We start from the raw sequence: 27,096 nt of genomic DNA, 5'->3' as shown, positions 1-27,096 counted from the left end.
TGGTTTGACGCTGGTGAGACTAGGCCATAGAGAGGGCTGTCTTTGGTGTAGACCAGGGGTCGGCAACCAAAATAACAAGAAGAGCCATTTCTTTCCAATTCGGTACAAAATTCAGTATTTCAAGAGCCGCAATGCATCTGAGTACATACTGTACATACGTACATATCGTCAAGAAGCAGCCCGTAAAGAGCCGCATGCGGCTCCGGAGCCGTAGGTTGCCGACCCCTGGTGTAGACCAATCAGTTTCATAGACAATGCCATCTATTATAATCAGAGCGTGTTTGTTTGCCTGCATTCACCACAAGTACCGTGTGTCGTTAATGCAGACTTGATGCCTTGCTGTAGGTGTCTGTTTGGTGTTTGAACATCTTAACACCTTTGTTATTGCCATAAAGGATAAAGCCTATTACTCTTTGGTTCTTTCGGTAAGTTACGTAGGTAGAAATAAAAACAAAATAAATCACGACGTTTCGATAGCAACACAAGCCATCAACGTGATTTATTTTGTTTTATTTATACTACCGTAATTTACCGAAATAACCAAAGTATGGATTCCTGCAGTCACGAAAGCTTCAAATCAAGATTGATGAAGCCTATTCTTATTTTCATAGTTTTTTATTTATCCTTTTTACCCGTGCTTTGTCCGCTATAACCAAAGGTGACAAAAAGCGATCGAGTAGCATTACAGTGATCCCTCGTTCATCGCGGTTAATGGGGACCGGAGCCCCTCGCGATAGGTGAAAATCCGCGAAGTAGGATTGGCCCCCTAGGAATTTCCGTATATGTGTGTGTGGGTACCAGAATGTTTAAAATATGTATATTTATACTTTATATATATTTTACTTAAATCTATTTAATTATAAAACCTTAATATTATACATTCACTCTCTCTCTCTCTCATACGATACGTATTATGGTGTTCTACACTCACCAATGACAGTAGTATCTTGAGACTTGACTCCAGTAATGACGACGACGACGATGACAATGACGATGACAATGACGATGATGACAGACCTGTCCAGTTCGATGAATGTGATGATGAATGATGATGATGATGGTGTTACTGCACAGGTATAATGAGGCCTTTAAATCAGTTCGAAAAATCCGCGATGCACTGAGGCCGCGCGAAACTTGAACCGCGAAGTGGCGAGGGATTACTGTACTTTAATTTATCTAAACGACAAAAAATTACAACAGTTATGATGATTATTGTTATCATTGCAAGTAAGAGCCAACACAAATAGTTGCTCGCGGCAATCGCGTTGGCCGGCGAGATGATTCCCAAGCAACCTGAAATGTCCGTGGCGTGTCGTGGCCTCGAGGCAGTGATTTGAGCCACCACCATGGCAGGTCGATCAGCAGAGGTGACGCGATTGCGACATTGAAACACCATTCTCTAGCTGTTGTTCCTTTCGCGCCGCTCGGCTTTGTAAAAAAACATCCTTCCCATCGACTCGTTTCCCCCAAGTTCTCGAGACCTTGCTCAATCCTACACAATGAATTGTTACCTCAAACGCAAAGCACCTCGGTACTTGCAGGTGAGAGGTTGGCTTGAAAATAAGGTTCTCAATGCCATAAATGAATAAAAGGTTGCACAGTTGAATCCCTGCAGCCTTACGTGACATTTGACCGACGCTGAAAGCTTCCTGTGCATCCATGGACATTGTGAACTTAATTTTGAAGTTAATCTTTCATCTGTAGCATTGAGGTGCTTTGTCTTCAATACATCTTGTATTGGTTGGCTTGTGCAAATCAATACAAGATGTCAATATTCGTGCTGTTTGTTCATGGCAGCTTGGGATTTGGGCCTTTGGGCCTGTGTTCAACAACCGTGATGTAAAAAAGAAATTCAACAAATACTGCCACGTGCATCACATCTTATGGAAGTGCTTGGTGTCCCGTACGTGCCCGCGTATCACGGCAGGCCACGGAGAGCGACCCTGGCGACATGGACCTCACGGGGCTGCCCGAGGGTCTGGTGGACTCGGAGGACGACGAGGAGGAAGACGAGGATGAGATCGAACGCTCCGGCGAGGCTCTGCCGAGCCACGACTTTGTGCGCGACTGCCTCGAGAAGGAGCCCAACGACCGCACGGACGATGATATCGGTAAATTTTAAAATCATGGAATAACTTTGTAAATAAACATTTATTTGATATCTCACCCACTCCAAAATGGGGTTGACCAGGCCTCATTTTTACATATATGAGACAAGGCTTTGCCTGTGAAATTACAGTGTTCCTTCCACCAACCAATAATTGGTCTTGAAAAAAATAATGTCTGTTGTATAAATGAAATGCAATATTAATGTAAGTGTGGAAGCATGCTCAAATCACGATATCATCATGTCCCAATATCAGGTGAATATCATTCGTGTTATGTCCTGCATAACGAAAAAAAACACACGCATCTCATATGGACAATTGAGACTGATAACACATTCTAATGCTCTTTTTGAACGATTAGAAAGATGAAATTCATCACGTATATATTAAAGTCTATGCTGATAAGTGGAACAATCTAAAAATATTAGCCCCACAAAAATATAACCCGTAGGGTTTATTGGTTTTACCCATTGAACAGGGTCCCCTTGAATTGCTACACTGCTTGAAGTCTAAAATTTACACACTCAACATAAATGATCACTACCATCAATGAACTAAGTGAACCACAACACCTTGCTGATCTCGTCAAGGAGCATAAACCACTAAGCGAACTCCGGTCATCGTCACGGTAAGCTTTTGGCTGGCCATCGAACAAAGTCGGTCACCGCATCGCGCGCTTTCAGATGCGCTTCTGCGGCCGTCTGAAAAGCTCTTCCTTCCGATATTAAGAAGCCACTGGACCGATGCACTTTTAAATCTAGATTGAAAACTAATTTATTTAGAACTGCTCCTTGTGATTAGTTCGTTCTTTCCCATCACGGTTGGCTATGTATGGTACAAAAGAAGTTCAACCTACATACATACTCGCAGGGGCACCCAGATGCATGTAGCAAGCACACACACTATCTCTCTATCCGGTGCTCGCGCAAAGAAGGCACGCTGGCTCTGAGGCTTGCTGACGTGCCGGGGCTCTGTGTCTGCCGCTTGGTGACCCACAGAGCAGATGCTGGAGTTCATGCACCAGCTGCCCGCCTTCGCCAACATGACCATGTCGGTGCGACGCGAGCTCTGCGCTGTCATGGAGTTTGCGGTGGTGGAGCACGCCGGCACCGTCGTGTTGAACCACGGCGAGGAGGTAGCTACCGTCGCCGTTGTCGTCGTCGTTGTTGTCATTGGCGTCATTGTCATCGTCATTGTCATCGTCATAGTCATCATCGTTGTCATCGTCGGCATCGTCGTAGTCTTTATTATTGTTATCATTGACATCATCCTTGTCGTCATCGTCATTGTCAACATCGTCATTGTCATCGTCATCATCGTCATCATCGTCATCGTCGTAGTCGTTATTATTGTTATCATTGTCATCATTGTCATTGTGATAATCTTCATTATCATTGTCATCGTCGTCATTGTGATCATCGTCATTGTGATCGTCGTCATTGTCGGCATCAAAATCATCATTGCGTAATTTTCTGAAGCAAACTGTGGCTTCATCCCTACCCATAGTTGGCATGTAATTTTAATATGTATTTTATTGATGCTTTGCAATTTAACTTTTCCTTTCACATTTCTGATTTCGCGTTTCGATGTCCGTTTTCTGCACTGATATTTGTTTTGTTCAACGCATTTTTTTTATCATCGCAGTTTTCCCTAGCGAAAGAGATCTTACTCATCGCAATGATTTCTGACCTGCTTCTAAATGCGCTTCAGTGTGTTTTTTGCTGGACATATGCAGGATACAATTCTGTTTTTTTTGCGAAATAAACCCTGTTAGCTGTCATATTTAGAGAGGGAGATGAGGATGAATTTATAATGTGGCTTGGTTCAAAGAGCGAACCCACAGGATTACTCTCGCTTGGGTCCCGTCACTCTGCATTCGTGCGTTTGCTCGTGTCGTTATTTACGCATTCTGATCGCCGTTGCAACGATGTCCTGTCACCTTGCCCTCTTGTTTCGCTAGCTGGACTCGTGGTCGGTGATCCTGAACGGCTCGGTGGAGATCACCAACTTTGACGGGCGTACGGAGACGCTGTACATGGGCAACAGCTTCGGAGTGTCTCCCACTGAGCATACAGAAGTCATGGTCGGGGTCATGAAAACAAAGACCGATGACTGCCAGGTACCTGAAGAGTTTAAGAATGGGGCCTGACAGAAGGAATGGGTGCTACAGCAAGGGGGATGAATGTTAAGTTAAAGGGAATCTTTTTTTAATCGCATTCTATTGAGATTTTAATAATTTTGAATTAAAATGTTGACATGTTAACTAAACAAATATGTGGAAAAGATAAAACAAAAAATCCAGAATAATTTGGAGAAAATTCCGAAAAACTTTCCAAACATGACCCCAACTAATTTCGATATTTTTCACGGAGCCAGAAATTGTGTAGTCACATTGAAGGAGGTGTTTGAGGGGAAGGCAAATGTGATTCCTCAATGGCAGGGATGAAAGCCTTGAATATCAATGGTGTGCCCAAGTGCTTAGCACTTCAAAGAGATCGTGTGGAGAAAAGATGACTCACTGATTCAATGTCAGGACTTGTCCCGTCTAAGCACTACACATCGCACGTACAAACACAACAACATCGTCATCAGCTGCCATTGCCACTCAGTTGGGTGATATCACCATGACAACTCTACCGTGATAGGTGCATTTTAAGGTCACGTGGAGTGGTGGTGGCTTGCTGGCAAGAAGGCATGGAAGTGGCCCAGGTGTCATAGATCAACAGACATATGTGGGATAAGAAAACTAATCAAACACTGTGCAAACTTGCTTTATTTTAGCCACCGGTTGCCAAGCTTGTTGTTGTGAGCATTGGACCACCACTTTCTCTAATAACAGCAACAGCTGTCGCCATTCTCCACTAAGTGGCGGTGACGTCACCACATCACTTATGCCAGGCTAGGCACACTTTGAGACTGTGACATGTGAAAGGCTCGCCAGAAGGCCATCACAGGACAGACCCAGGTGTTGTGGGTGAACTGACTGCGACGACTGGCAGATGCACCACCAGTGTTCGCCACTGCGCCGACTTGACAAAATTGATATGAGACAAGGACTTGTCAGACTTTTGGGGGCAAGTGTTGTTAGCCAACACCTATGAGGGCGGCACGGCACATGAGGGGGTGGGTGGCCAGCACCACGCCCGACTGCCTTTGTCTCCCTAGCGGCGATGTTTACACACCATACCAGATACTCACTTGAGGCTGAGGCGACCTCAGGGAGGCCCATGACCAGATAATCTTCTAATAAAATAACAATAGGGGTTTTCCCCTTTTTTTCTGGCAAAAAAACTGAAAACTTTTTACAAGGATTCATGTCTGCATTAACCACAATACTTGCAGTCAAAATGCAAACAAAAAACACACTCTGATAATATATGCATTGTCCTTGAAACTGATTGGTCCACACCAAGGGACGGCTTTCAAGGACACTGCATATATTATCATAGTTGTTTTTTGTTTGCATTTTGACTGCAAGTATATTTTGGTGCTGGCAAAAGGAGGTCTAATGATACAGATAATCTTCATTGGTATTGGTGGCCGTGAGCAGGAATCAAACTCGGGTCACCGGGTTCGTAGCGCAGCACCATAACCGCTGCGCCACCGCTCCCCCCACTAATATGAACACACAACTACGGCACTTCTCCTAGCAGTCCATGAGATTAAACCCTTACCTGTGTGTGTGTGTGTGTCAGTTTGTGTGCATAGCACAGCAGGACTACTGCCGTATCCTGAACCAGGTGGAGAGGAACATGCAAAAGGTGGAGGAGGAGGGAGAGATCGTCATGGTGAAGGAGCACCGAGAGCTCGACCGCACTGGCACTCGCAAGGGGCACATCGTCATCAAGGCACGTGCTCTCGCTCAGACACGCTTGGCATGTTGGCAGGGCCCCTCCTGGGCGCCACGGTGGTAAGATGTTAACTACCTCGCCTGGTACGCAGGGGGTCGTAGGTTCGATCCCGACCCTAATGCCCGTCTGTTCTTCCCGTGGTCACGTGGGTTTTTCTCCGGGTCCTTCGCCCCCCCCACATTTATAAACACGCGTTTAGGTTATTTCACCACTATAAATTTCCACGTGATAAGCCAATTCGTTGAGCTTTCATTCGTGTGCAGGTCGCTTCTGAAAAAGAGCTGTACAGCTTAGTGGGCCTTACCTGGTGAAATAGAAATGGTCATATTCAGTTAGAAGAGTCATGAGACTCGGCACGGCATTCCTGGGTAAAACATGCTCGTGCCAAGGCGAAGATCCCCCGTGTGTAGCACGTACGCATGCTGTTGGGGCGAGCGCCGTTGTTAACGAGCACACGTGTTGAAGCCAAACGTGGCGCGCAAGGGGATGACGTGGCCGGCACACCACACTGAGCCACGTCCATCTCCCCGGCGCCGATGTTTACACGCACGCACGCACGCGCGGCCGGTTTCAACCGCCGCTCGTCACGTCCGCACCTTGACTTCTGCGCAGGGTACGATGGAGCGGCTGCTCACCCACTTGGTGGAGGAGCACTCTGTGGTCGACCCCACGTACGTGGAGGACTTCCTCCTCACCTATCGCACCTTCCTGCCCGGCGCCAAGCACGTGGGCGAAAAGCTGCTCGAGTGGTTCGGCGACACGAGCCTCCGGGACAAGGTGCGTTGCCGACACGGAAGTACTGCCCGTAACTGTTTCCCCCCGAACTAAATCTCGCTCGCCCATCGAGGCCTCTCCACCCCCCCCCCCCCCCCCGCCGGTCTCTCGGCCTCACTTCGCCGGCTTCCTGTCCGACCGCTGTGAGATCCTTCATCCTCGCGGTTAAATCGCATCCACGGCCTTCCACCTCTATGACCTCCTGTGCCCCCACGTTCCTGCCCGCTCCCTCCGCTCCACGTGCCGTGGCCTCCTCCTTGCTCCCAAGATTCCCACTGCTCCACATTGGTGGCCACTCCGTGTAGCCACCACGCCTCCCCCACCCTCTGGAACTCCCTCTCGGGGCAGCAATGCCTGGTCTGTCTCTCTCTCTACTTTCTACATTATTTTCGAGTGTGCTTTCAGACCCCCACAGTTTCTTCATTTGTCTCCTCCTGCTGCCACGCTCGCTGCCTTCCATTCTCTCCCTTTTTTCCCCCTTTTCTCCGCTTCGTAATTCTGCGCTGGGAGACGTTCGGTGCATTATGGGTGTGTTGCAATGTGGGTTGTTGTTGTTGTTGTTGTCGTAGTAATAATTTATCACGACCGAGAGGGTCACTGATCCTACCCGTGATTGGCTGCTGATTGTCGCCACGATCCCCCCCACACCCCCCTCCCCACCCCAGTAAAGCCCTGATTGGTTGTTTGTGGCCGTGTGCCCAGGTGACCAGAGTGGTTCTCCTGTGGGTGAACAATCACTTCAACGACTTCGAAGGGGACCCGGAGATGACTCAGTTCCTGGAGAAGTTCAAGGATGGCCTGGAGAAAGAGGTGGGTGCTTGTGAACTTCATCTGCAGACCTTGTTGCTGTTGTTGATCCGGGGCAGTTTCTGTGATGATTCATGGAGCATTCATTTGCATACGTATAATAGTATGTATATATATCATAAAATGAATCATTTGGTAAACCGCTGCAGTCTGCGCTCCTTCAACCAGGAACGAATAGAAAAACTCTCCGAACGCTCTCCTTGAAGCCCTCTTGTCATGGCTAGCAGGCCTTGACATTGGCATTTAGCTCATTAACGTATTGCCGTGTGCAAGAATATAATAATTTACATATATATAATCGTATGCTTCTGACCGAATCGCTGGCAATGCACCCGGATCTCATCAGATCATTGCAGAAATCCTCGCAGGGTTGGAGCTGGAAAGCGCTTGAATGGGCTACCACCGTGCATAGCAGGCTGCTGCGTGGTTTTATTGTCAGCATACGAACCGTGCATTGGAGTTCATCATTGTGATGTACAATGCTCAAGTCTATGTGCTCTGCGATTGCCAAAACTAGATTCACCTCCTATCTAGAGAGGGATACGCATCAATGCCGGAGGCAATTGGGTGTTGTTTGAAACCTAAATGGGATCCATGAGTCAAGATGATTCCCTGCTCAGATGAGCCTTGGGCAGTTGCTCATCATCTCCTTCTTGCATCCCCAAAGCCAGTGGTGGAAATTCCACGTTCCTATTGTGGGGGCGAGTTAATCACGAGAGAACAACCGCAGCTCAGCCTGCAATAAGCAGTCTCCGTTGAGTGTGCAGACACATCTCTGCCAATACTTCATTAGTTAAGCTGTATTTATTTGAAATGCGATTCAAATGCGATTCAAAACAACTGTAAGTGCCCACAGCGACATATACGATATTGCACCATTACAATCGAATTGAGCTCTTCCAGGTGAACACTGTGCTTGTCACTGAGTGATTGACAAGCTCGCTTGTTGTATGCACTTTCAACACATCGGCCCGCGTGCAATCGGCAAACCCGTTCGCAACCGGCTCGGCGGTAGCCTTGGCACAAAGGAACAGATCTTCCATATAGCCTCATCAGGCGGTCGGGGCAAGTGCTGTTAGCGAGCGACTATGAAGGCCGGCACGGCACACCAGGAGATGGGTGGCCAGCACCACGCCTGGCCATCTGTGTCACGGCAATGGCGATGTTTACACATAGCACCAGGTGCTCGTTTGAGGCTGAGTCAACCTCTGCGAGGCCCAGTACCGGTTGAAATATTCACCACTGTTATTGGTCGTGAGCAGGAGTAGAACTCGGGTCGCCGGGTTCGTAGTGCAGCGCGCTAACCACTGCACTCCCTCTCCCCTAGCCTTGGCACGCAGGAGGGTGAACGGCCCGCTGAGAAATCCGGCCTTTTTTTCACTTTTCCGCCAACGTAAATCTGCGAGCCTCTCTCGCTTGTCAGCGAGCGCGCGCGTGCTTAAACAGCCGAGTGCTTTGACCTTGCTCCCCGTGTGTCCAAGGGTTCCGAGTTATCTTTCATCCGCGCGTTTTTGTATCGACTCTTTGAGCAAAGTGTTTGTCTTGCGGTGCCATTCCATCGCTTTGACACTTACAATGAATGGATGCCTGCAGACGATGCCAGCATTGTTGTTGATATTTGTTGTTGACATTTTTTTTACACGATATCTATTAAAGAATAATTCAAACTTGTAACAGCAGGCTGCATGGTATTCACTCGCCCTCGAAGAGAGGGAGCGAACCGCAGACAATGAGCCGGCACCAACTATTGCCGAAGCCCTTCAGCCCTCTTATATGTTAGGGCGTTATCGGCCAGTTATTGAATGTTTAAATGTGGGAGCACAATCGGTGCACCTGGAGAAAAAACCCACACATGCGAGGGGGGAATACTTTATCCCATGAACTTGGAACAGCTGGAATCCACATTTTTTTTTACTGTGCCGCATTTGCCTTGCGAGCCAGGGTATTGCTCCTGGATGCCCACAGGAAGGGAGTTTCACGACATTTGTGCGAACCACCAACCCCCGCTACCTCCACGGTGCCGGATTACAAGCCACGTGCATAACCACCACTGCCTGGCTAACCGCTCGCTTCGTATAAATTTAGCTGCACAATCGTACGCTTAGTCTGTACACAGTAACCGGTCCGGTGACCGCGTCACGCGTGCGGAGTCGCACCCGAGTCAAAGTGAGACCGCGAATCGTTCACCGTTGCGCCCCCCACCCCCCCCCCACCTCGCGTCTCTCCTCCCGCTGCAGAAGATGCAGGGCCACCTGCGCCTGTTGAACATCGCCTGCGCCGCCAAGGCCAAGAGGCGCTCGCTGACGCTGACCCGGCCCGGCCGCGACGAGCCCCTGCCCTTTGCGCTGACGGGCGGCAGCGAGCGGGGCTTCGGCGTGTTCGTGGAGAGCGTGCAGGCTGGCAGCCGGGCTGACGAGGCCGGGCTTGGACGCGGGGACCAGGTGAGCCGGGCGGCCCGCGGTCGACGCATCGCTCGCGCAGTGCTTCATGGCTGGGATGGCCAGTCGCATCACACCGTGTGCCGCACCGGCCTGCTCGAGAGGAGGCGCGGTGTCAATATTAACCGACGACGATGATGATGAGTGTGTGGGCTCACCTGCGTTACGTGGAGCTAAGTTGCAATTATTTTCTGAGCTCCTGTTTAAGAAATACATGGAATGAATGTAGTTTCTGGAAAGCTAAGTGACCAGATCAAGCAAGTAGAGGTCATAGAGATAACAAGATCGAATCAAAGCGTTTTACAGCAATCTTCATCGAAGCCTATCCGTCATTATTTTTTATCATACGTGGGATGCTGTAATGCTGCTGGTACATAAAAAGGGTTTGTTTACCTGACGAAGCAGAAAAAGAATATTATACGAGTTGGATGATCATCTGTGGGTTACGTCCTTTGAAAGCTTTCTGTGCGAAAAAAAGAGTCCGGGGGGAAAAAAAAACCCAAAAACAACGACGACAAAAAACAACGATAAAACAACAGCAAAAAACAACAACAAAAAACAACAACAAAACAACAACAAAACAACAACGTCCACCTGTAGTTGGTGTGAGCCATGCGACGCTGCTGCTGTGCCGCACCACCGCCGCCGTCCTTTGTTGTCGTCACCAAATTTTTTTCGCGGGTTTTGCCGTTTTATTTGTTTGTTTGGGCAGATCCTGGAAGTCAACGGGCAGAACTTCGAGAACATCCAGCTGTCGAAGGCGCTGGAAATCCTCCAGCACAACACCCACCTGTCCATCTCCGTCAAAACCAACCTCATGGGTGAGAAGCCGTTGAGGTCGCCCCTCGAGTTGCAAACCCGGTCATCGAGCGTCCTCCCCGCCCCACACGTTGTGCTTTTGTTTTAAGGTGCGCTACATTCTAAATGGCCTCGCCTCTCACGGATACGGTTCGCCCCGAGCTGTTTTAACGCGTTCACTCGCTCTTTTTTTTTATGCCAATTCCAGACTGAGCCAAAATCAATCTAACCGTTGAATTTCTCGCAAGTGTCTGCAGCTTCCACTTGTAGCATATGTCAAGTACGCTTAAATTACACGTTCAGGCTTTTAAGTTTGTGCGCCACGCGGTGATAGCTTCTGGAGTAGCGCGACTTACACTGGAGGGGAGGAGGGGACAGCAGTTGCAGGGCTGCACATTCACCCTTTCTTTTTCTTTACCATTCATCGTGCCCACTACTACGAGCCAGCACGCTCACCTCCGTTGTCCGCTGCTTGGCGGTCCCTCGCCCCCCCCCCCCCCCCCCCCCAGTGTTCAAGGAGCTACAGAACTGGACGGGCGACGAGCCCGGCCCCTTGAATTTCGCTGGCCGTTGCGGCGCTGCCACCGCCGCCCCCTCCTCCTCCTCGGGCGCCGCAGCCGCTGCAGCCGCGCTGTCGTACGAGTCTCACCGGCCCAGGATCGTGGACGGCGGTAACGCGGTGCGTCTCTCGGTGCCCGATCTGGCCATACCGCACGAGCTCAGCATTCCCGTCGAGAAGCTCAAGGGCAAGGGCAAGGCGAGCACGGTGAGCGGCCGATCGCGGCTGAGGAAGTTCGTCAACAAGACCTTCAGCATCCTGCCCACCAAGCCGTACGGGTGAGAGGAGCTTTGCCGTTGGCGTGCGCTTCGTTTTGTGCGTGCGTGCGCGTCGTGCCATTGAAGCGTTATTTCGCGACGGGGGGAACGCGCTGACGGTGGCTCGGTGCGACAGCGAGCGGCTCGCGGTCGGAACGTCATCACCTTCGGGGGTCGATAAAATTAGTACCATTTTTGCATATCCCAGTTTGGTCATGTACAGCAGCTTGATAAATAGTAATATAGCTTTGGGAAGCCTGCATCCAGCAGTGGATAGGCCATCGCTTCCGTTGTTGATAATGACATTGAATACATTTTTGGCGCCGGCTCCCTGCGTGGCTGGCTTCCCCACTCATTCGCGGTTCCTCGCGCCTCCGAGGCGTTCGCTCTTCGAGAGCGATCGATTGCCGCGTACGTCGCACGTGGAAATTATTATCGAACGGCGGTCATCTAAAGTTTTTTTTTGTTTGTGCCGCCGCTGCTGCTGCGTTTCGAATTTAAAGCAGCGGCAGCACCGAGGTGAAGATCGGCCAGTCGCAGGACGACAGCATTGTGGGCCTCAAGCCGCCCGTGTGCGGCACGTCCACGTGGATGCTGCGCGGCTCCCTCTCCTCCAGCAACCCCGACCTCCTGCAGTGCCACCGGCTCATGGACTTCACCGCACCTCCCGGTGAGCCGCCGCCGCCCGCGACAGTCCTCGGTCTCCCCCCGGCACGGCCGCGGCCGCCGACTCTCTCGTATTGCCAGGGTCGCGGTCTGAGGCTTCGTGCGGGACATTAGGCTGAGTTTGCTACGTGGTGCAGCGACGTTTCTCCGTCACGCAGCAGGCTCGCCGAGGGGAGATGAGCTCCGCCCCGCGGTCGTTGGAGTGGAGAGACCCCGTTGGCTTTTTAACCGTTGTCTAGCACCCTCTGTAAAACTTAATGTCAGTAGATAATTCAGACGGACACTAATTTGCGTGCTTAATTACAACGGGCAGCGTTTTGTACGACGACACACGGGATGACCGATTCCTCAATGTTCGCTCCATATCCGACTCGTCAGCTAGCCCGCTCGCTCGCCCGCCCGCCCGCTCGCCCGCTCGCTAACTCGCCCAATCGCCTGCCCCGCAGACGTCCACGACCAGGTGCTGCGCATTTTCAAGGCGGACCAGTCGAGCCGCTACATCGTGATCGGGCGCGAGACAACCGCGCGCGAGGTCGTCACGCTGGCGCTGCAGGAGTTCACGCTGACGGGGCCTCCCGACTCCTTCTCTCTGTGCGAGGTGTCGGCCGCGCCCGACGGAGTCACGCGCCAGCGCCGGCTGCCCGACCAGCTCTCCCGGCTAGCCGAGCGCATCCAGCTGAGCGCCAGGTGCCCGCCTCCTCCTCGCGCGCTACCTCTCCCGGGCCGACCCTTACGTGAACGTTGCGATTGGCTATCTTAGGGCCGGCAGGATTTGTTCTGGCCCCTCCCTTGGACCTCTTTGTCCACTGTACGACCGTGCCTCGCCGGGGCCATGTCGAGCCATTCCTGGCACGGCTCAAGAAGCGTGGGTTGTTTTTCCACTGCAGAATCTGAGCCGTGCTACTTAAGTCGCAAACAATTAATCAATAAGCAGCCCCACCCCTGACCTAACTTGGCCCCGAGCAAGATTTAAGTAGCTTTTGAGGCCAGCATCCTAATGGTTTGGTTTTGACTCGGCATGGCAAATAACCAGTAGAAAAGCACCTCTACTGTGAGGTCTCAGTGCTGGCTCAGGTCAGATGTGCCAGTGGAAATGGGGCCTTGCAGTCTCACTACCGCATCAAACCCATGCACATGGGACAATGCGGAAAGGCGTGGCACGTGGAGTCTGCCTATTCACACTTGCAGATAAAAAAAGTGGGACTGGGAAACCTCGTTTAGCCTCCCAGCTCAAATTCAGTACCTGATATTTGAGTGTGGTCCTGAACCCACACTAACCCTGACCTTTCCAATCTTATTAGGTTCCTGCTCCTGCCCCTGCAGCGTGTGCGCCACGTTCCCAGCGAAACTCTTGTCGTTCACTTTTACCCCGAGTATTGGCCACCACACCCGGCACGTTCTCCCCATCCCCCCTTTTCCTATCGTGCTCTTGTATTGTGTTTCACGCAGCTCCACAGCCCCACTTTCTCCCCACCCCCCCTCTCTCTCCCCCCTACCGCCGCTACCTATATAACCGCGTGTCACGGCAGCTCTCTCGCCTACTTCAGCGGTTTTCTTGCTGTGGTTGTCTCACCTGATGACGACTGCTTGTGTTGCGATCGAAACGTCGTGATCTATTATTTTTCTACCTACGTGAATTTCCTGAAAGAACCAAAGAGTATGGATTACTGCAGTCACGAAAGCTTCAAATCAAGATTGTATTGTGTTTGTTGTGCCCCTACTGGACATCTGTGACAAGCTTTATAGCTCATCGGATTACTCCAATATAAAAAAAAATTCTGATTCTATCTTCCCCCCCTCCCGTCCCCCCCCCCCCCCGCATCGCCCCCCACCCACCTTTGCCCCCACCCGCGGCGGCGCAGGTACTACCTGAAGAACAACATGGAGACGGAGACGCTGTGCTCGGACGAGAACGCGCAGGAGCTGCTGCGCGAGGGCCAAGTGTCCCTTCTGCAGCTCAGCACGGTGGAGGTGGCGGCGCAGGTGTCGATGGGCGACTTCGAGCTGTTCCGCACCATCGAGCCCACCGAGTACGTGGACGACCTCTTCAAGCTGCGCTCCCGCACGGGCACGCGCGCCCTCAAGCTCTTCGAGGGCGCCCTCAACCAGGAGACGTTCTGGGTGGCGTCCGAGGTGCTCGCCGAGCCGGGCCAGATCAAGCGCGTCAAGGTGCTCAAGCACTTCATCAAGATCGCGCTGCACTGCCGCGAGTGCAAGAACTTCAACTCCATGTTCGCCATCATCAGGTGTGTGCGCGCTGGGATTTTTATGATTTTTATTATTATGATTATATACGTGTGTTTTTGTTCCCCAGACATGTTCGCTGACCCGAAGGGGTTCTGGGTCAGCGACACACATAAAAAATGTTCGCCTCACCGGGCGCACACCACCGCAGCCAGTAAATCTCTCGGGAACGGCCGTGGCCACGGGTCGCATGCATCTCAGGGTCCTCCGATTTTCCCTGCACACCATTTAGAAACACGCGTTTAGAGTATTTGGCTGCTATACATTTCCGTAATGATAAGCCATTTCATTGAGCTATCCGTTTGTGGCCGGGTCGCTTCTGAAAAAGAGCTATACAGCTCAGCGGCACCTTTACCGGATGAAATAAAAAAAACCGAAGTTTAACATTCCACGTGTTTGTGTGGGATCGACCGACGCGCTCGACTCCGCTCCTCACAGTGGCCTCAGCCACAGCTCGGTGGCCCGACTCAACGGGACGTGGGAGAAGCTTCCGACCAAGTACGAGAGCCTCTACCGCGAGCTGCAGGACCTGTTCGACCCGTCGCGAAACATGGCCAAGTACCGCAACGTGCTGAGCAGCCAGAGTCTGCAGCCACCCCTCATCCCGCTCTTCCCCGTTGTCAAGAAGGACCTCACCTTCCTGCACGAAGGTACCCGCCCGCTCGACCCAGCTCCGCGCGTCGACGCGAGTCCCAGCGCTGGGAGACGGTGCAGAGGCCAACGCTGCATTTTCACCATCGCCAGGAACCAGGCTCGGTTCACACCGGCACCTGCGACGAGCGCGGTTGGCTACGTACGGTACCGAGAAATTCAACGTACCGCGCGTACATATACCGCCTCGCACCAAGCGGGGCTACTCGCGCTCGTGCACTAGCCGGGGCGAGACAACGGAGGTCTCCCTGGTAGATCCCACCGCGACCGAGCAGGTCGCAGGTGCGGCTCGAGGGTCGGCAGGCGCCGTGCGCGACACGACCACCGTGCACTGTCGTGCAGCTGCCACATTCTGAAGCCTCGGTCTGAGTCCGAGAGAGACACGAAAATAAACAAAAACCAAGGCAGCTTTTTTCCCCCCTCGAAGCATTCAAGGGTACCGAATGCAAAATGTTTTTGGTTGCCGATGAGGCAAACAAGGCCACCACATCGGGTACCCATTGTAGGCCGAGTGAACAACCTCGTTGAACACCAGGCTCCAACCATGCACGCTGCATCGCTACCTCGCTGTCGCGCCGTCTAACACGAGGAGGTGCATGCGTCTATTTTTATATTTGAGATGATTTTTTTTTTATTTCCTTCAGGCAACGACTCGCGGGTGGACGGGATGGTGAACTTTGAGAAGCTGCGAATGATCGCCAAGGAGGTCCGCCAGGTGGTGAGAATGGCCTCCGTTGGAATGGACGCTGCGGCCATGTTCCGACACAGGTGAGGCGACGGGAGTGTTCACCCCTCTCATGAACAATAATGTTTGAACTTCCCGCTAAATTGTATGTGTGTCTGTTGAGGCTATACAGGGAGTCTTTTTTGTGTGTGTGTGTGCGTGCGCGTGTGTACAAGTGGGAAGTGGTAGTGTAGTGGTTATCGCGTGCTGCGCTATGAACCCCGGTTGACCCAAGTTCCATACCCGCTTATGGCCAACACCAGTGACGATTATTTGAACCGCTCCTGGACCTCCCCTAGGTCGACTCAGCCTCACATGAATACCTGGTGTGGTGTGTAACCATCGCCACCAGAGAGACAAAGGCGGTTGGGAGTGGTGATGGCCACCCACCCCCTCATCTGGCCTCCCGGCCTTCATAAGTGCTCGCTAACAGCACTTGCCCCAACAGCGTGTTAAGGCTATACGGGGGATCTTTGTTTTTGTGTACAATCGGTGAAGTAAAACCCAACGCAGCTAATGTGCGATTCGTTCAGAAGCATTGCTCGGCTCGTTAGTCGTGCATTTCTGTTGTGGACTCTCTCTATTCATGTCCCTTGTTCATGAACAAGGACTGATTGTGGTAGAAGCTTTGTGGCCATGCTGCATTGCTTTGGGCTACTGTGGAGACCTTGTGCATTCAATGAATATTATCTGCAAACATTTTTTTAGACTTGTGTATATATCGGCAAGGCCATTTGTGCAAGCATTATGCCCTCCCATGGCGTGTGCCTTAATCACACACACACACATAAAACGCAGACATGTTCGTCGATTAATTGAAATATAAAAGAGGTAATTTAAATACAAGGAAGCCACTTGATGGTCCTGGAAGTTTCTCTCTCTCTCCACCTTCGGTAGCTCTGTTGAGTCGCTTTAGTTTGGCTGAATCTTGGTTGAACTTTTGTCAAATATTTCAGATTCTCGGCAGTAAACACAAAGAGGTGGGGACTAGGGGACTGGGTAACCGGGGGGGGGTGGGAAATTAACAACAATGGTTCAGCATCTTCTTGGTTCTTTCGGTAAAGTCACGTAGAAGGGAAGTAATAAAATAATAAAAATAAAACATAATAAAATAATTCTCACGACGTTTCGGCCACAACGCAAGCAGCCGTCTCGACAGACCTGGTTTCACCTGAGGGACGGCTGCTTGCGTTGTGGCCGAAACGTCGTGAGAATTATTTTATTATGTTTTATTTTTATTATTTTATTACTTCCCTTCTACGTGACTTTACCGAAAGAACAAAGAAGATGAATCCCTGCAGTCACGAAAGCTTTACATCGAAATGGTTCAGCAATGCAACAAACCACCCAGCACCTGGACACGAGCTGATTTTCGTCATTCCATCTCCACGCTGGATGCCCTCCTTTTGGGCACGCTCCAATATTTACAGTAACCGATCCATCTTCATTTATACACCAACGAGGTCACTGATGTATTCGGATCTCCTTCTTCTGAGTACTCCGAGGTCAAGGTTCAATCCCTGGGGCGATCGGGCTTTTGCCAGTGCAGCTCCAAAGCTTTGGAACGCTTTTGCCCTTTGGTCACACGACAATCAGAATTGTCAGCTGTATTTAAAATGGCCTTTAACTCCATAGTTCTAGCCACCTACCCTGCAGGTTCTGTTCATTTAAGTCCTGGCTTTCCATACACGGTGGCATTGGGATCTTACGGATGAAATGCGCCACTTTACAAATGTAAATAATTCTTATTTCCTTGGCTGCAAAGTCAGTCACTATTCTTGATCATTGTGCCATCATCTCTTCCGGCAATGTGCCCTGCCTCTGACAATTGTTAAGTAATTGCCCCAGTGCCCTGTTGCTATCTCCCTTCACCGTGTAAATATATATCGCTGTGCTTGCACAATTTGCTGCTGCTGTCGGGCCAATTAATTAAATTTAATTGGTGCCGGGTCTGTTTGTTTTTTGGATCAAAGACAATGTCCACTGCTTCACCGATTGAAACCCCCTAATTACCACTGCCAGTCATGCCCCCCTAGAGCCAGGCTGTGTCTCCATTGTGTTTGCCATGCATTTGTGTCATCGTGTTTGTGTCTTTTTGTGGTTGAGATGCCCCCAGTGTCTGGACTGCTCGGATAAATCATCATTTGTCACAACAATGTGGCTATGACAGTGAACCGTGGCACTATTGAAATACTACTACATTAGCAGGTTTAAGTCTAAATAATAATACTAATAATACAGATCAGAACATTATTTGCTTCTGACAATTGTTATTCAATTTGATTTACCCAATAAAATAAACACTCGAATACTCTACAACGATGTGACATTCTAGAGTTATAATTGTGTGCAGTGAGCTGTGTGGCACTGTGGTAAGACCACACGGCTCATGGTGAGCGGGTTAGCGTAACCACTATCGTTCCAGCAGGGTTGACGATACAAGTTCCACTTTGGGAGACTTCAACGGGGGTTGTTCTCTGGATTATCTGACCTCTGCCAGCACTGTCTAAGGGCCCTAAACAGAGCAGGAAGCACCCTCACATCCTTGTACATTTGAATAAATTGCTTCGGTCGTATTCATCCAACAGTAGCAGCTGTTTGCTGAATACGCAGAGAGGTGATTCGTAACGTGCGCCGAAGATGCACGTGCATTTTGCACCGTGATTTTGTCTGACGCAGTCTCTGTGCTGGGGTCTTCATGTGTCGTTCTTTCACTGTCACTTTCCCGTTTGTCTTCGCCCTCTGGCCCTGCCTCCGTCCTTCCCTCTTTTTACCTTCGCCGCATAAAAAAAAATACTTTTTCTGCTCCGTTTCCCAACACCTTACCTGCCCCAATTACTGTGCCTGCCCATCAATCAACCATCACCCCTCTCCCTCCCGTATAACACACAGGCGTAAAAGGTGGCGCAGCCTCGGGTAAGTCGGTGTCCTTTGTGCCAGCACACGTAGCGGAGCCCTGTTCACAAAGCGCCCTGTCTGTTGACATCGAGTCTTAACTCGCGATCCGTGTCGCCATCGATCCAGCGGGGAGAATTCGCCACATGCGCGCACGATAGGTTGAATCGGGGCGCATCATTGGTTAAATTCCATGGCGACGATTGCCGTGCGTACGGACATCATTCTCACATGCAGTGCTGCGCTGCCTATGACTGTGTGGACCAGAGGTCCATTTGAAGGGATCTTCAGAGGTAGCTCTTCGATATCCACTTGTGTGGGACATTCTCAAACGTGAAGAGTTGCAATGCTCTGTGAGCGATGCCATGGTTATTTTGTCTCGTGACATGTGAAATGATACCGAGAGCATGATCGAGGAAAAATTTGGGGAATGCCACCTGAATGAATAAATAACTCTTAATCTGGACCCTCAGTGATGGGAACATTTCAAATGGAGAGTACCCATGTTGGCATAGATTCCTTGATTTTGTTATGCCCAGAGTTACTACCTTTGAGCCTTCTCTAGCTTTAGGGTGTCCCCTCCTCCAGGCCTTGCATTGACAGGCAGGATGGCTTTGTGGCACAAGGCTCCTTACCAGTCTCACTCGCACCAATGTAGGCATGCCTGCGATTTCACCTTATTCCAAGCACCGCCCATCTTCTGTCTTGGAAAATAAAACTCCACCCTTCCCCACTCCTTGTCTGTCGGCAATAAAGGATGGCCTTCACACATACACACTCGTATACATAAATTCACTCTGGCTTTGACCTAATGGGCACAGATTTGCTTTGACCTGGTTGTAATGGGTTTGCTGATTTTCAAAATTGGAACGTTGTCCTGGCGTGTAATTATTCTGCAAACGCATCTGCTGGCATGCATAGGTGTGGTTGAAATGCTTTGAGGTCATATATCAGCCCACGATATTGGCAAATGTTATCTCAATCCAGCGTCCGACTTGCCAAATCACGGCGAGCTCTAGGCAATGGGATATTAGCACTATCCCATGGATTTGTATTAAAGTGTTTTATGGCGTCCAGCCCATTACAACGACGTCCAATTTTTACCGCACTGCTAAATTCGAATCGCGCGACATGATTTGAGTTCGTCGGCTGCGATGCTGCGAATCCTTCTTCAAGTTAAAGGCCGAGCGTGCAGAAAGATTCGAGCGTTGGCAATGTTGACGTGGAAGCACTTGCAGCATCACCGATATGGCATTTGGGGCCACACAGCCTTTTCAATCGCTGCTTGGGCATTCACATCAGTGTGGCTGTGCGCTGCGGGCAGGAGGCAACGCACACCCCCTGTAGAATACGAACGAGCGCTGTTCCATCGGCGAGGCTTGTACGTGCCTGCGTTGAACTTCTTTCGCACCGTACGTAGCCAACCGTACTAATCGGAGGTGCCGGGGAAGGACAACAAACTAAACACAAAAAGCAATTCTAAAGACATTTATTTCAATCGAGATTTTCAAAGTGCACGGGCTCCCACTGGCTTCCTGATATCAGAAGGGGAAGCTTGCTCGGACGTCGAACACCGCTGGAACAACATTCCTCCTCCTCCTCCTGCTGCAGGTCCATAAGCCAAGGGAGCTCCAACTCGGCCGTGTTCGACGCCATCCAGGCGTCGGGCCACCGCAAGCGCGCACGCCGCAGCTCGCTCGTCAACCCGCGCAAGCTGTACGAGGAGGCGCAGATGGGCCGCAGGGTGAAGCAGTACTTGGCGCAGGTGAACCGGGACGTGGACGAGGACAGCCTCATGACGCGCTCCGTGGCGCTGGAGCCGGCCAGTGCGCCCCGTGAGTACTCGGCGGACGCGCGTTTGCGTTGCCTTGCGGCCTTCGCTCCGTCTCGCTCTCCGGCCGTGCGTCTCTCCGTGTGCCGGTTTGCGCGAGTGTCTGTGTGCCTGTCTGCGAGTGTTTGCGTGTGTGTTTGTATGCATGTTTGTGGCTCGCTGCATGTGTATATGTTTCTCTGTCTGTCTCTATCTTCTGGCCGCGTGTTTGTCCTTCGCTCCGTCTCGCTCTCCGGCCGTGCGTCTGTCCGTGTGCCTGTTTGCGCAACTCTCTGTGTAGGCCTCGGTCAATCCACTGCTGGATGAGGGGCCTCCCCCATGCTTGCTGGATGAGGGGCCTCCCCCATGCTTGCTCGCCAGCTCACGCAATCCCCAGTCGCAACGGTCCAACCTCCGTCGGCTTTGGGCGCGAGTCAATCCGCGGGACCTCCGTCGCAGAATTCCTCGCCCATAACATCAGAGCCCGTGCGTGCACCTCAACCGCTTCCTCTCTCTCTCTCTCTCTGCCCTCCCCCGCCGCGTCCCAGCAGCGGCGCCGCGCATCCCCGGCGAGCGCAAGACGGCCAAGTCGGCTGAGAGCTCCCCCGTGGTGACGCGGGCCCCCATCCTCAGGCAGGGGGCCTCCAGATGGCCTCATGGGACACCGGGCTCCACAGCGGTGGGGGCTGCCACCCCGGCCGCCCCCATGTCCCTGCAGCCGCCCCGTAAGCGCTTCCCCGCTAACGCTTTGCTTCCTCTTGGTAAGTGGCGCTTGCTGGTTTGGTTTTGTCTTTCTCATGCGGTCGCTCTGGCTGTTGTTGGATTGCTATGTGTGTCGGCTGTCTCCTGTTCATACATATTGTGTTGTCGCTTGGCTGATGTTGGATTGCCGTGCGTGTGTGTTGGCTGTCTTTGGTTGTATCATGCGGACGTCCCACTGCAATTAGGAGTCTGCATGTGCTTGCTGCATCACTCTGTTGTCGGAATGCTTTGTTTGCGTTCCCGTCCGTGACTTTTGTGCTCGTGTTGTCTTGTCGGTGCTTACTTTCTTTACTTGGCTTGCAGTGCGCTTTCATTTGCTTGCACGATGGTGACGTATCACACGCAAACGTTGCATTCATACAATTATTGTTATGCTCACTGGTACAACATTCACAAGGTTACGAGTATTCATTGTATCAAAGTATTGAATGGCGTCAATTGTATCCATGTATGCAAGTCGGAGTGACACCGTGTCCCTGCATGATTGAGCAATGTAGTATTGCTGACCGTCGGTAGCCCTGGGTGACTAACTCCACATTCCTATGGCAGGAACCAGTCTCCATAACATTATTAAAAAGGTTTCCATGGATATAACTGTGCTCAATCCGAGCTATTAATGCTTTGGTCTTGCATTGCCTTGGTGCTGTTCGCCTTTTGGCGTTGTTCTCCGGTCTAACACTGGTGGTGAGACTAGGCCATGAAGAAGGCCGTCTCTGGTGTAGGCCAATCAGTTTCAAAGACAATGCGTTCTTATCAGAGCAGAGTTTCTTTGCATGTTTTACCGCAAGTACGCATGGTTAATACGAACTTGATTCCTTGCATGAGGTGTCTATTTGGTGTTTGCCAGAATTTGTTAAAGCCTTTTCTTTTTTCATCATCTTTATTATCAGCAAGAAGGGTCCCATAGATATCAATAACTCTAGATATTAACAATAATAAGCAAAGTCATCCGCACGCGCTTATTTAACAGCATTTTTATTCGCGTAGGAATTGAAAATGTGAAAGCTGTTCGCCAAGGTAATTGTGCATTTTATTTAACACTATGGTGGTCTTGGTATTCCAATCGTTGCAAAGTGGAACTTTCTTTTATTAGGGTATTTGATTGAGGTGACCAGTGGTGACCAATTGCTAATGCAATTATGGGATTTCCATTATAGGAGCCATTGATTTCCGTGATCATTGATCGCTCTGACCTTTTGCTTTGTCCCAAATGTCAAAGAAAACGCTGCTTGACTAATCGCACCCCAATTGCTCCTACGCTGTTTTGATTATTTCAAACCTAAACAAAAAAATTACATATTCAATCAAGCACTGCGGACGTACAGAGCACACCATCGCTCAAGTCGATTTAATGCTTATAATGCTCGTATCCCAATCGGGCCTTACCAGGGTTGAGGGCTCGCGCTCTCGATCTGGGCGATTCTGCCATTGCGTGAAGGTTGGCACACCTTGACCTGCCTATCCAGAGGTCACCGGTTTGAGTCTATCTCTCGGCGCACCAGTTGGAGCAATGGTGCACGTTTAATTTCCATAAATCACCTCCCCCCCCCCACCCCAAACCTTGTCACCGCAGGAATAAATTCTTTACCTTTTAAACTAAACTATAAACTGTTTTTATTTTACCAGTTAAGGCCCACTGAGCTATATAGCTCTTTTTCAGATGCGACCTGGCTATCACAAATGACAGCTCAACCATGTGGCTTATTACGTGGAAATTTATGGCCGCCAAATACTCTAAACGACCCGAAGAAAAAACCACGCGTCCACGGGGAGATACATTCAAACTCCAAATATACAGGCATCATCTGGGTCGGGATCGAACCCACGACCTCCTGTATACCAGGCGAGGAAGTTAACATCTCGCCACCGTGGGTGCCTGTTTTACCATTAAAGCTGCCTAAGGAAATCGAATGACCGTGCGTCAGAACCTGGCATCGTCATCTTGCGGGGAATTTTCAACACTGGACACGGCAGCGGGGTTACGGCGGAAGTGAATTATTGTGAACAAGCCTGGACGGTGTTTGTCAACCCTCCTCCACAGGAGCCACTTCACCGAACTCGTACCGCAAGCTTCTTGCCCTCTCGGAGAGCCACGCGGACAAGAAGAGCAGATCAGGTGACGAGTCGGTCCCGACACCCCCCGCGTCTCCTCGGACTTCTCCACGACGAGGTGAGGTCCCGACCCTTGCATTCCCGTACGTTGGCGGAAATGTTAGCAATCTAGATTTTTTTTGCCCACTTCAGCAATTGTTTCTTGCTGTGGTTTTCCCACCTGATGACGGGCGCTTGTGTTGCGCCTGAAACGTCGTGATTTAATTAATTTTATTTTATACCTACGTGACTTTACCGAAAGAACCAAAGAGTATGGAAATGTTAGCGTTGGGTTTTTCGTTTAGTTGTAAAGTGAGCCAGCCGTCTTGAAAGTGTGGTTTACGGGTTGGCCCACCGTTTTTAACAGTTCTTCTCTCGAGCTTTCGCCACGCACTACTGCGCGCATCCCAAAAAGTCGGCAGCCGAAAATAAAGACACCCGGTACTCGCTGGATGGGATCGTGGGTGGCGATTGACGTGGCAATAAACAAACACTAAACTCAACGTTTTTTTTATTTTGCCAGGTAATGGCTGGCTGAGCTATGTAATTCTTTTTCAGAAGCAACCTGGCCGCAAATGCCTGGTCAACGAAGTGGTTTATGGCGTGGATTTTTCTCCGGGTCCTCCGGTTTTTCCCTCCACGTTTAGAAAACACGCGTGTAGATTATTTGAATGCTATGAATTTCCACGTGATAAGCTACTTCGTTGAGCTATCATTTGTGGCCAGGTTGCTTCTGAAAAATTTCTATGTAGCTCAGTGGGCCTTACCTGGTAAAATCTAAAATAGTTTAGTTTATAGTAAAAAAAAAAGAGCACTCAAATAGAAACTTTTTCAAAACTGTTGCTTTTCCGTTATGCGATACGAAATGAAAGGAACTGCAAGCTTCTTCAGGAGTTGAACGCATGGTATGACAGCTCGCTTCGAAACAACTGTGGAGACGTACTTGTTAAATCACCGTGCAGCTATGTTTGAGAAAAAAAAACACAACACGAGCGCGTTGCTGTTCCCGCAGGCTCTCAGATGAAGCGCAAAAACTCTCAGCGATCTAATTCGGGAGGGTCAACTGCGTCCTCGGCCGTGGAAAATGCCAACAAGAACAACAACACTCCCAGGACGTACGGCATTGGTACGTTCAGGTTTTCAGCTACTGCAGCAAAAAAAATATGAACAAAAAGTCCGCCCATGTTTAAGTGAATACGTCACATTTATGTCGCACCTTTTGGTGGCAAATTAACTTTCATTAACGTCAACGTGCTCGTTGACGCTATGTTCAACTGATAAAGCAAAGCGTGCTTAGCGCCTGTCACACACTCGAAGCGCCGATGGTGCAAACGTAATTAAATCACTTCCTGTGCTCTGTGGATTCTTACATTGCAGGATCAGGTTTTTGTTATTGTTGTTAAATCGCGTAAATATATAAATGTGTCGTTATACCTGCCACCACCCGGCACAACCAATTATAAAGGTTTGTCACGTAAACAGAACATGCCAATTCGTTACTAGTACAGCACACCGGTGTGTTGGAGAGCCAAGCCACAACATTTACAATCTGAGTACGACGTTTCGCCAGTAATTACAACCAGCTTCATCAGACGACAGCCAGATTTGTGCAGAAGTCCACCTGTTTAATTCCCTAGATAGAGGCGTAGATGTATTCTTCATTGGGACAACTTGTTTTGATAATAATAATAATCATCAATGTATTATTGTGATGATGATTTGTGACCGGCAGGGTTCACGCTGACGTCTCTCACGGACGTGCGCGCCACGTGCGAGCCTGGGTCGGACGAGCGGGAGGCAGTGGAAGGCCCAGCGAGCGGGGGGCAGCGCGAGACCTCCCCCCACGGCCCCGGGGATGAGGTCGGCACCGAGCAAACCCCCCCTGGCGTCCCCCCCACAAGGTGAGGAGGAGGAGGAGGAGGAGACCGGCACGTTTGTTTGATAACTTGTGGTGTAAATTTCGATTTGAAGCTTTCGTGACTGCAGGGATTCATCTTCTTGGTTCTTTCGGTAAAGTCACGTAGAAGGGAAATAATAAAATAATAACCTCACCTGAGGACGGCTGCTTGCGTTGTAGCCGAAACGTCGTGAGAATTATTTTATTATGTTTTATTTTTATTATTTCCCTTCTACGTGATTTTACCGAAAGAACCAAGAAGATGAACTTGCGGTGTGTTGGGTTTTGGGTTTTATTATTATTAATATATTTGGATATTTGGAGTTTGCGTGTTTTCTCTCGCCGTGGTCGCGTGGTTTTTCCCTCCACATTTAGAATCAACATGCACTTCATATTATTTGGCTGTGACAAATGTACACGTGATAAGCCACTTGGCTGAGCTGTCATTCGTGGCCATGTCGCTTCTGAACAAAAAGCTCATAGCTCAGTGGGCCTTACCTGGTCAAATAAAAATATCGACGTATCACAACCCGTAGATTTTTCTCACGCGGCTGTAAAAAAAACACCCCGGGGCCCGCGTCTTTCCTTCCCGTGCCAATCGCTGAAAACCTTCTTCACGTCCACGCGGGATTCCCGCCCCCCCTCCCCCGACAGCGACGACCCCGGAGCTCAGGACCACACGGAGGCTCTACTGCACGCCTCCGACCCGGGCTCCAAAGCGGACGCAGCCGCCGCCGCCATGGACGACGACGCCGAGCGGGGCGGGCGGTCCCTGCTGCTGCCCCCCTACAGCCGCAACTCGCTCGAGACGTCGGACAGCGGGCGGGACAGCTGGACATCGTGCTCCAGCGGCTCGCACGACAACTTCCAGGCGAGTGTGTGTGCGCGCGCCACCACTCCGGTGTTCCCGGGTTCGATTCCCGCTCACGGTCAACACCGGTGACGATTATCTGAACCGGTCCTGGGCCTAGCCTAGGTCGACTTGGCCTCGAATTAGTACCTGGTGCGATGTGTAAACATCGCCACTGGGGAGACAAAGGCGGTCGGGTGTGCTGCTGGCCACCCACCCCCTCGTGTGCCGTGCCGGCCTTCGTAGGTGCTCGCGAACAGCACTTGCCCGAACAGTCTGTTAAGGCTACACGGGGCATCTTTGTCTTTGCTGAACAAAAATAAGAATAGGCTTTACCCTTTCTGGCAATAAAACAGGTGTTAAGATGTTAATTTTGATAATGGCAAAAAGTTCCCATGATGTAGCTGCTCACCCCAAGCTATCAAATGCCCTGATAGTGGCATTGTCCTTGTGCTGTTCATCTTTTGGGCGTTCTCTGGTCTGACACTGGTGAGACTGGGCCCTAGAGAAAGCTGTCTCTGGTGTAGGCCAATCAGTTAAAACAACAATGCATGTGTAACAAAAAAAATTGTTCCTGGGTAGTAAGTGTTATTTCCTAATTGCTTATGCCTCAAAAGTACAGAAGATGGCTATTATTCCCCACACACTTTGCTTTTGTGACCAGGACAGTGATATTTTGAAATGTACATATTTTCAGTGAAAAAACGGTCAAATTTGTGTCTTTCGTTCACATAAAGTCCAGATCACAACAGCAAAGTTTTTGGTGAATAATAGCCATTTTCTCTACTTTTTAGGCATAAGCAATAAAAAAGATAACACGTACTACCCATGAACAAAAATTCTGTTAAAAGAGTGAATTATCAGAGCATGTTTATTTGCATGTTTTGCCACAACTATCTGTGGTTAATGCAGAC

At 50.3% G+C, this 27,096-nt stretch overlaps 1 protein-coding gene across 5 annotated transcripts in view; it reads left to right on the top strand.

The window, feature by feature from the left end:
* RAPGEF2 (Rap guanine nucleotide exchange factor 2) overlaps window positions 1-26,275 on the top strand; it is a 220,679-nt gene extending 194,404 nt beyond the window's left edge. For 4 of the 5 annotated variants that reach the window (XM_078875467.1, XM_078875470.1, XM_078875471.1 and 1 more), the window contains 20 exons: window positions 1,928-2,111; window positions 3,107-3,243; window positions 4,069-4,227; window positions 5,804-5,956; window positions 6,572-6,736; window positions 7,436-7,543; window positions 9,778-9,981; window positions 10,691-10,799; window positions 11,286-11,613; window positions 12,096-12,262; window positions 12,705-12,945; window positions 14,121-14,504; window positions 14,941-15,152; window positions 15,798-15,921; window positions 20,384-20,607; window positions 21,131-21,343; window positions 23,386-23,514; window positions 24,448-24,561; window positions 25,168-25,336; window positions 25,987-26,275. In XM_078875467.1, the coding sequence (XP_078731593.1) occupies window positions 1,928-2,111; window positions 3,107-3,243; window positions 4,069-4,227; window positions 5,804-5,956; window positions 6,572-6,736; window positions 7,436-7,543; window positions 9,778-9,981; window positions 10,691-10,799; window positions 11,286-11,613; window positions 12,096-12,262; window positions 12,705-12,945; window positions 14,121-14,504; window positions 14,941-15,152; window positions 15,798-15,921; window positions 20,384-20,607; window positions 21,131-21,343; window positions 23,386-23,514; window positions 24,448-24,561; window positions 25,168-25,336; window positions 25,987-26,275 (3,813 nt within the window). The remainder of the gene's footprint in view (window positions 1-1,927; window positions 2,112-3,106; window positions 3,244-4,068; window positions 4,228-5,803; window positions 5,957-6,571; window positions 6,737-7,435; window positions 7,544-9,777; window positions 9,982-10,690; window positions 10,800-11,285; window positions 11,614-12,095; window positions 12,263-12,704; window positions 12,946-14,120; window positions 14,505-14,940; window positions 15,153-15,797; window positions 15,922-20,383; window positions 20,608-21,130; window positions 21,344-23,385; window positions 23,515-24,447; window positions 24,562-25,167; window positions 25,337-25,986) is intronic. The other variant, XM_078875468.1, reaches the window with a different exon arrangement.
* Window positions 26,276-27,096: the final 821 nt, after the last annotated feature.

This window comes from Lampetra fluviatilis, chromosome 41, assembly GCF_964198595.1.
Source record: "Lampetra fluviatilis chromosome 41, kcLamFluv1.1, whole genome shotgun sequence".
Classification (NCBI taxonomy): domain Eukaryota; kingdom Metazoa; phylum Chordata; class Hyperoartia; order Petromyzontiformes; family Petromyzontidae; genus Lampetra; species Lampetra fluviatilis.
This window is presented reverse-complemented; position numbering and strand designations above follow the sequence as displayed.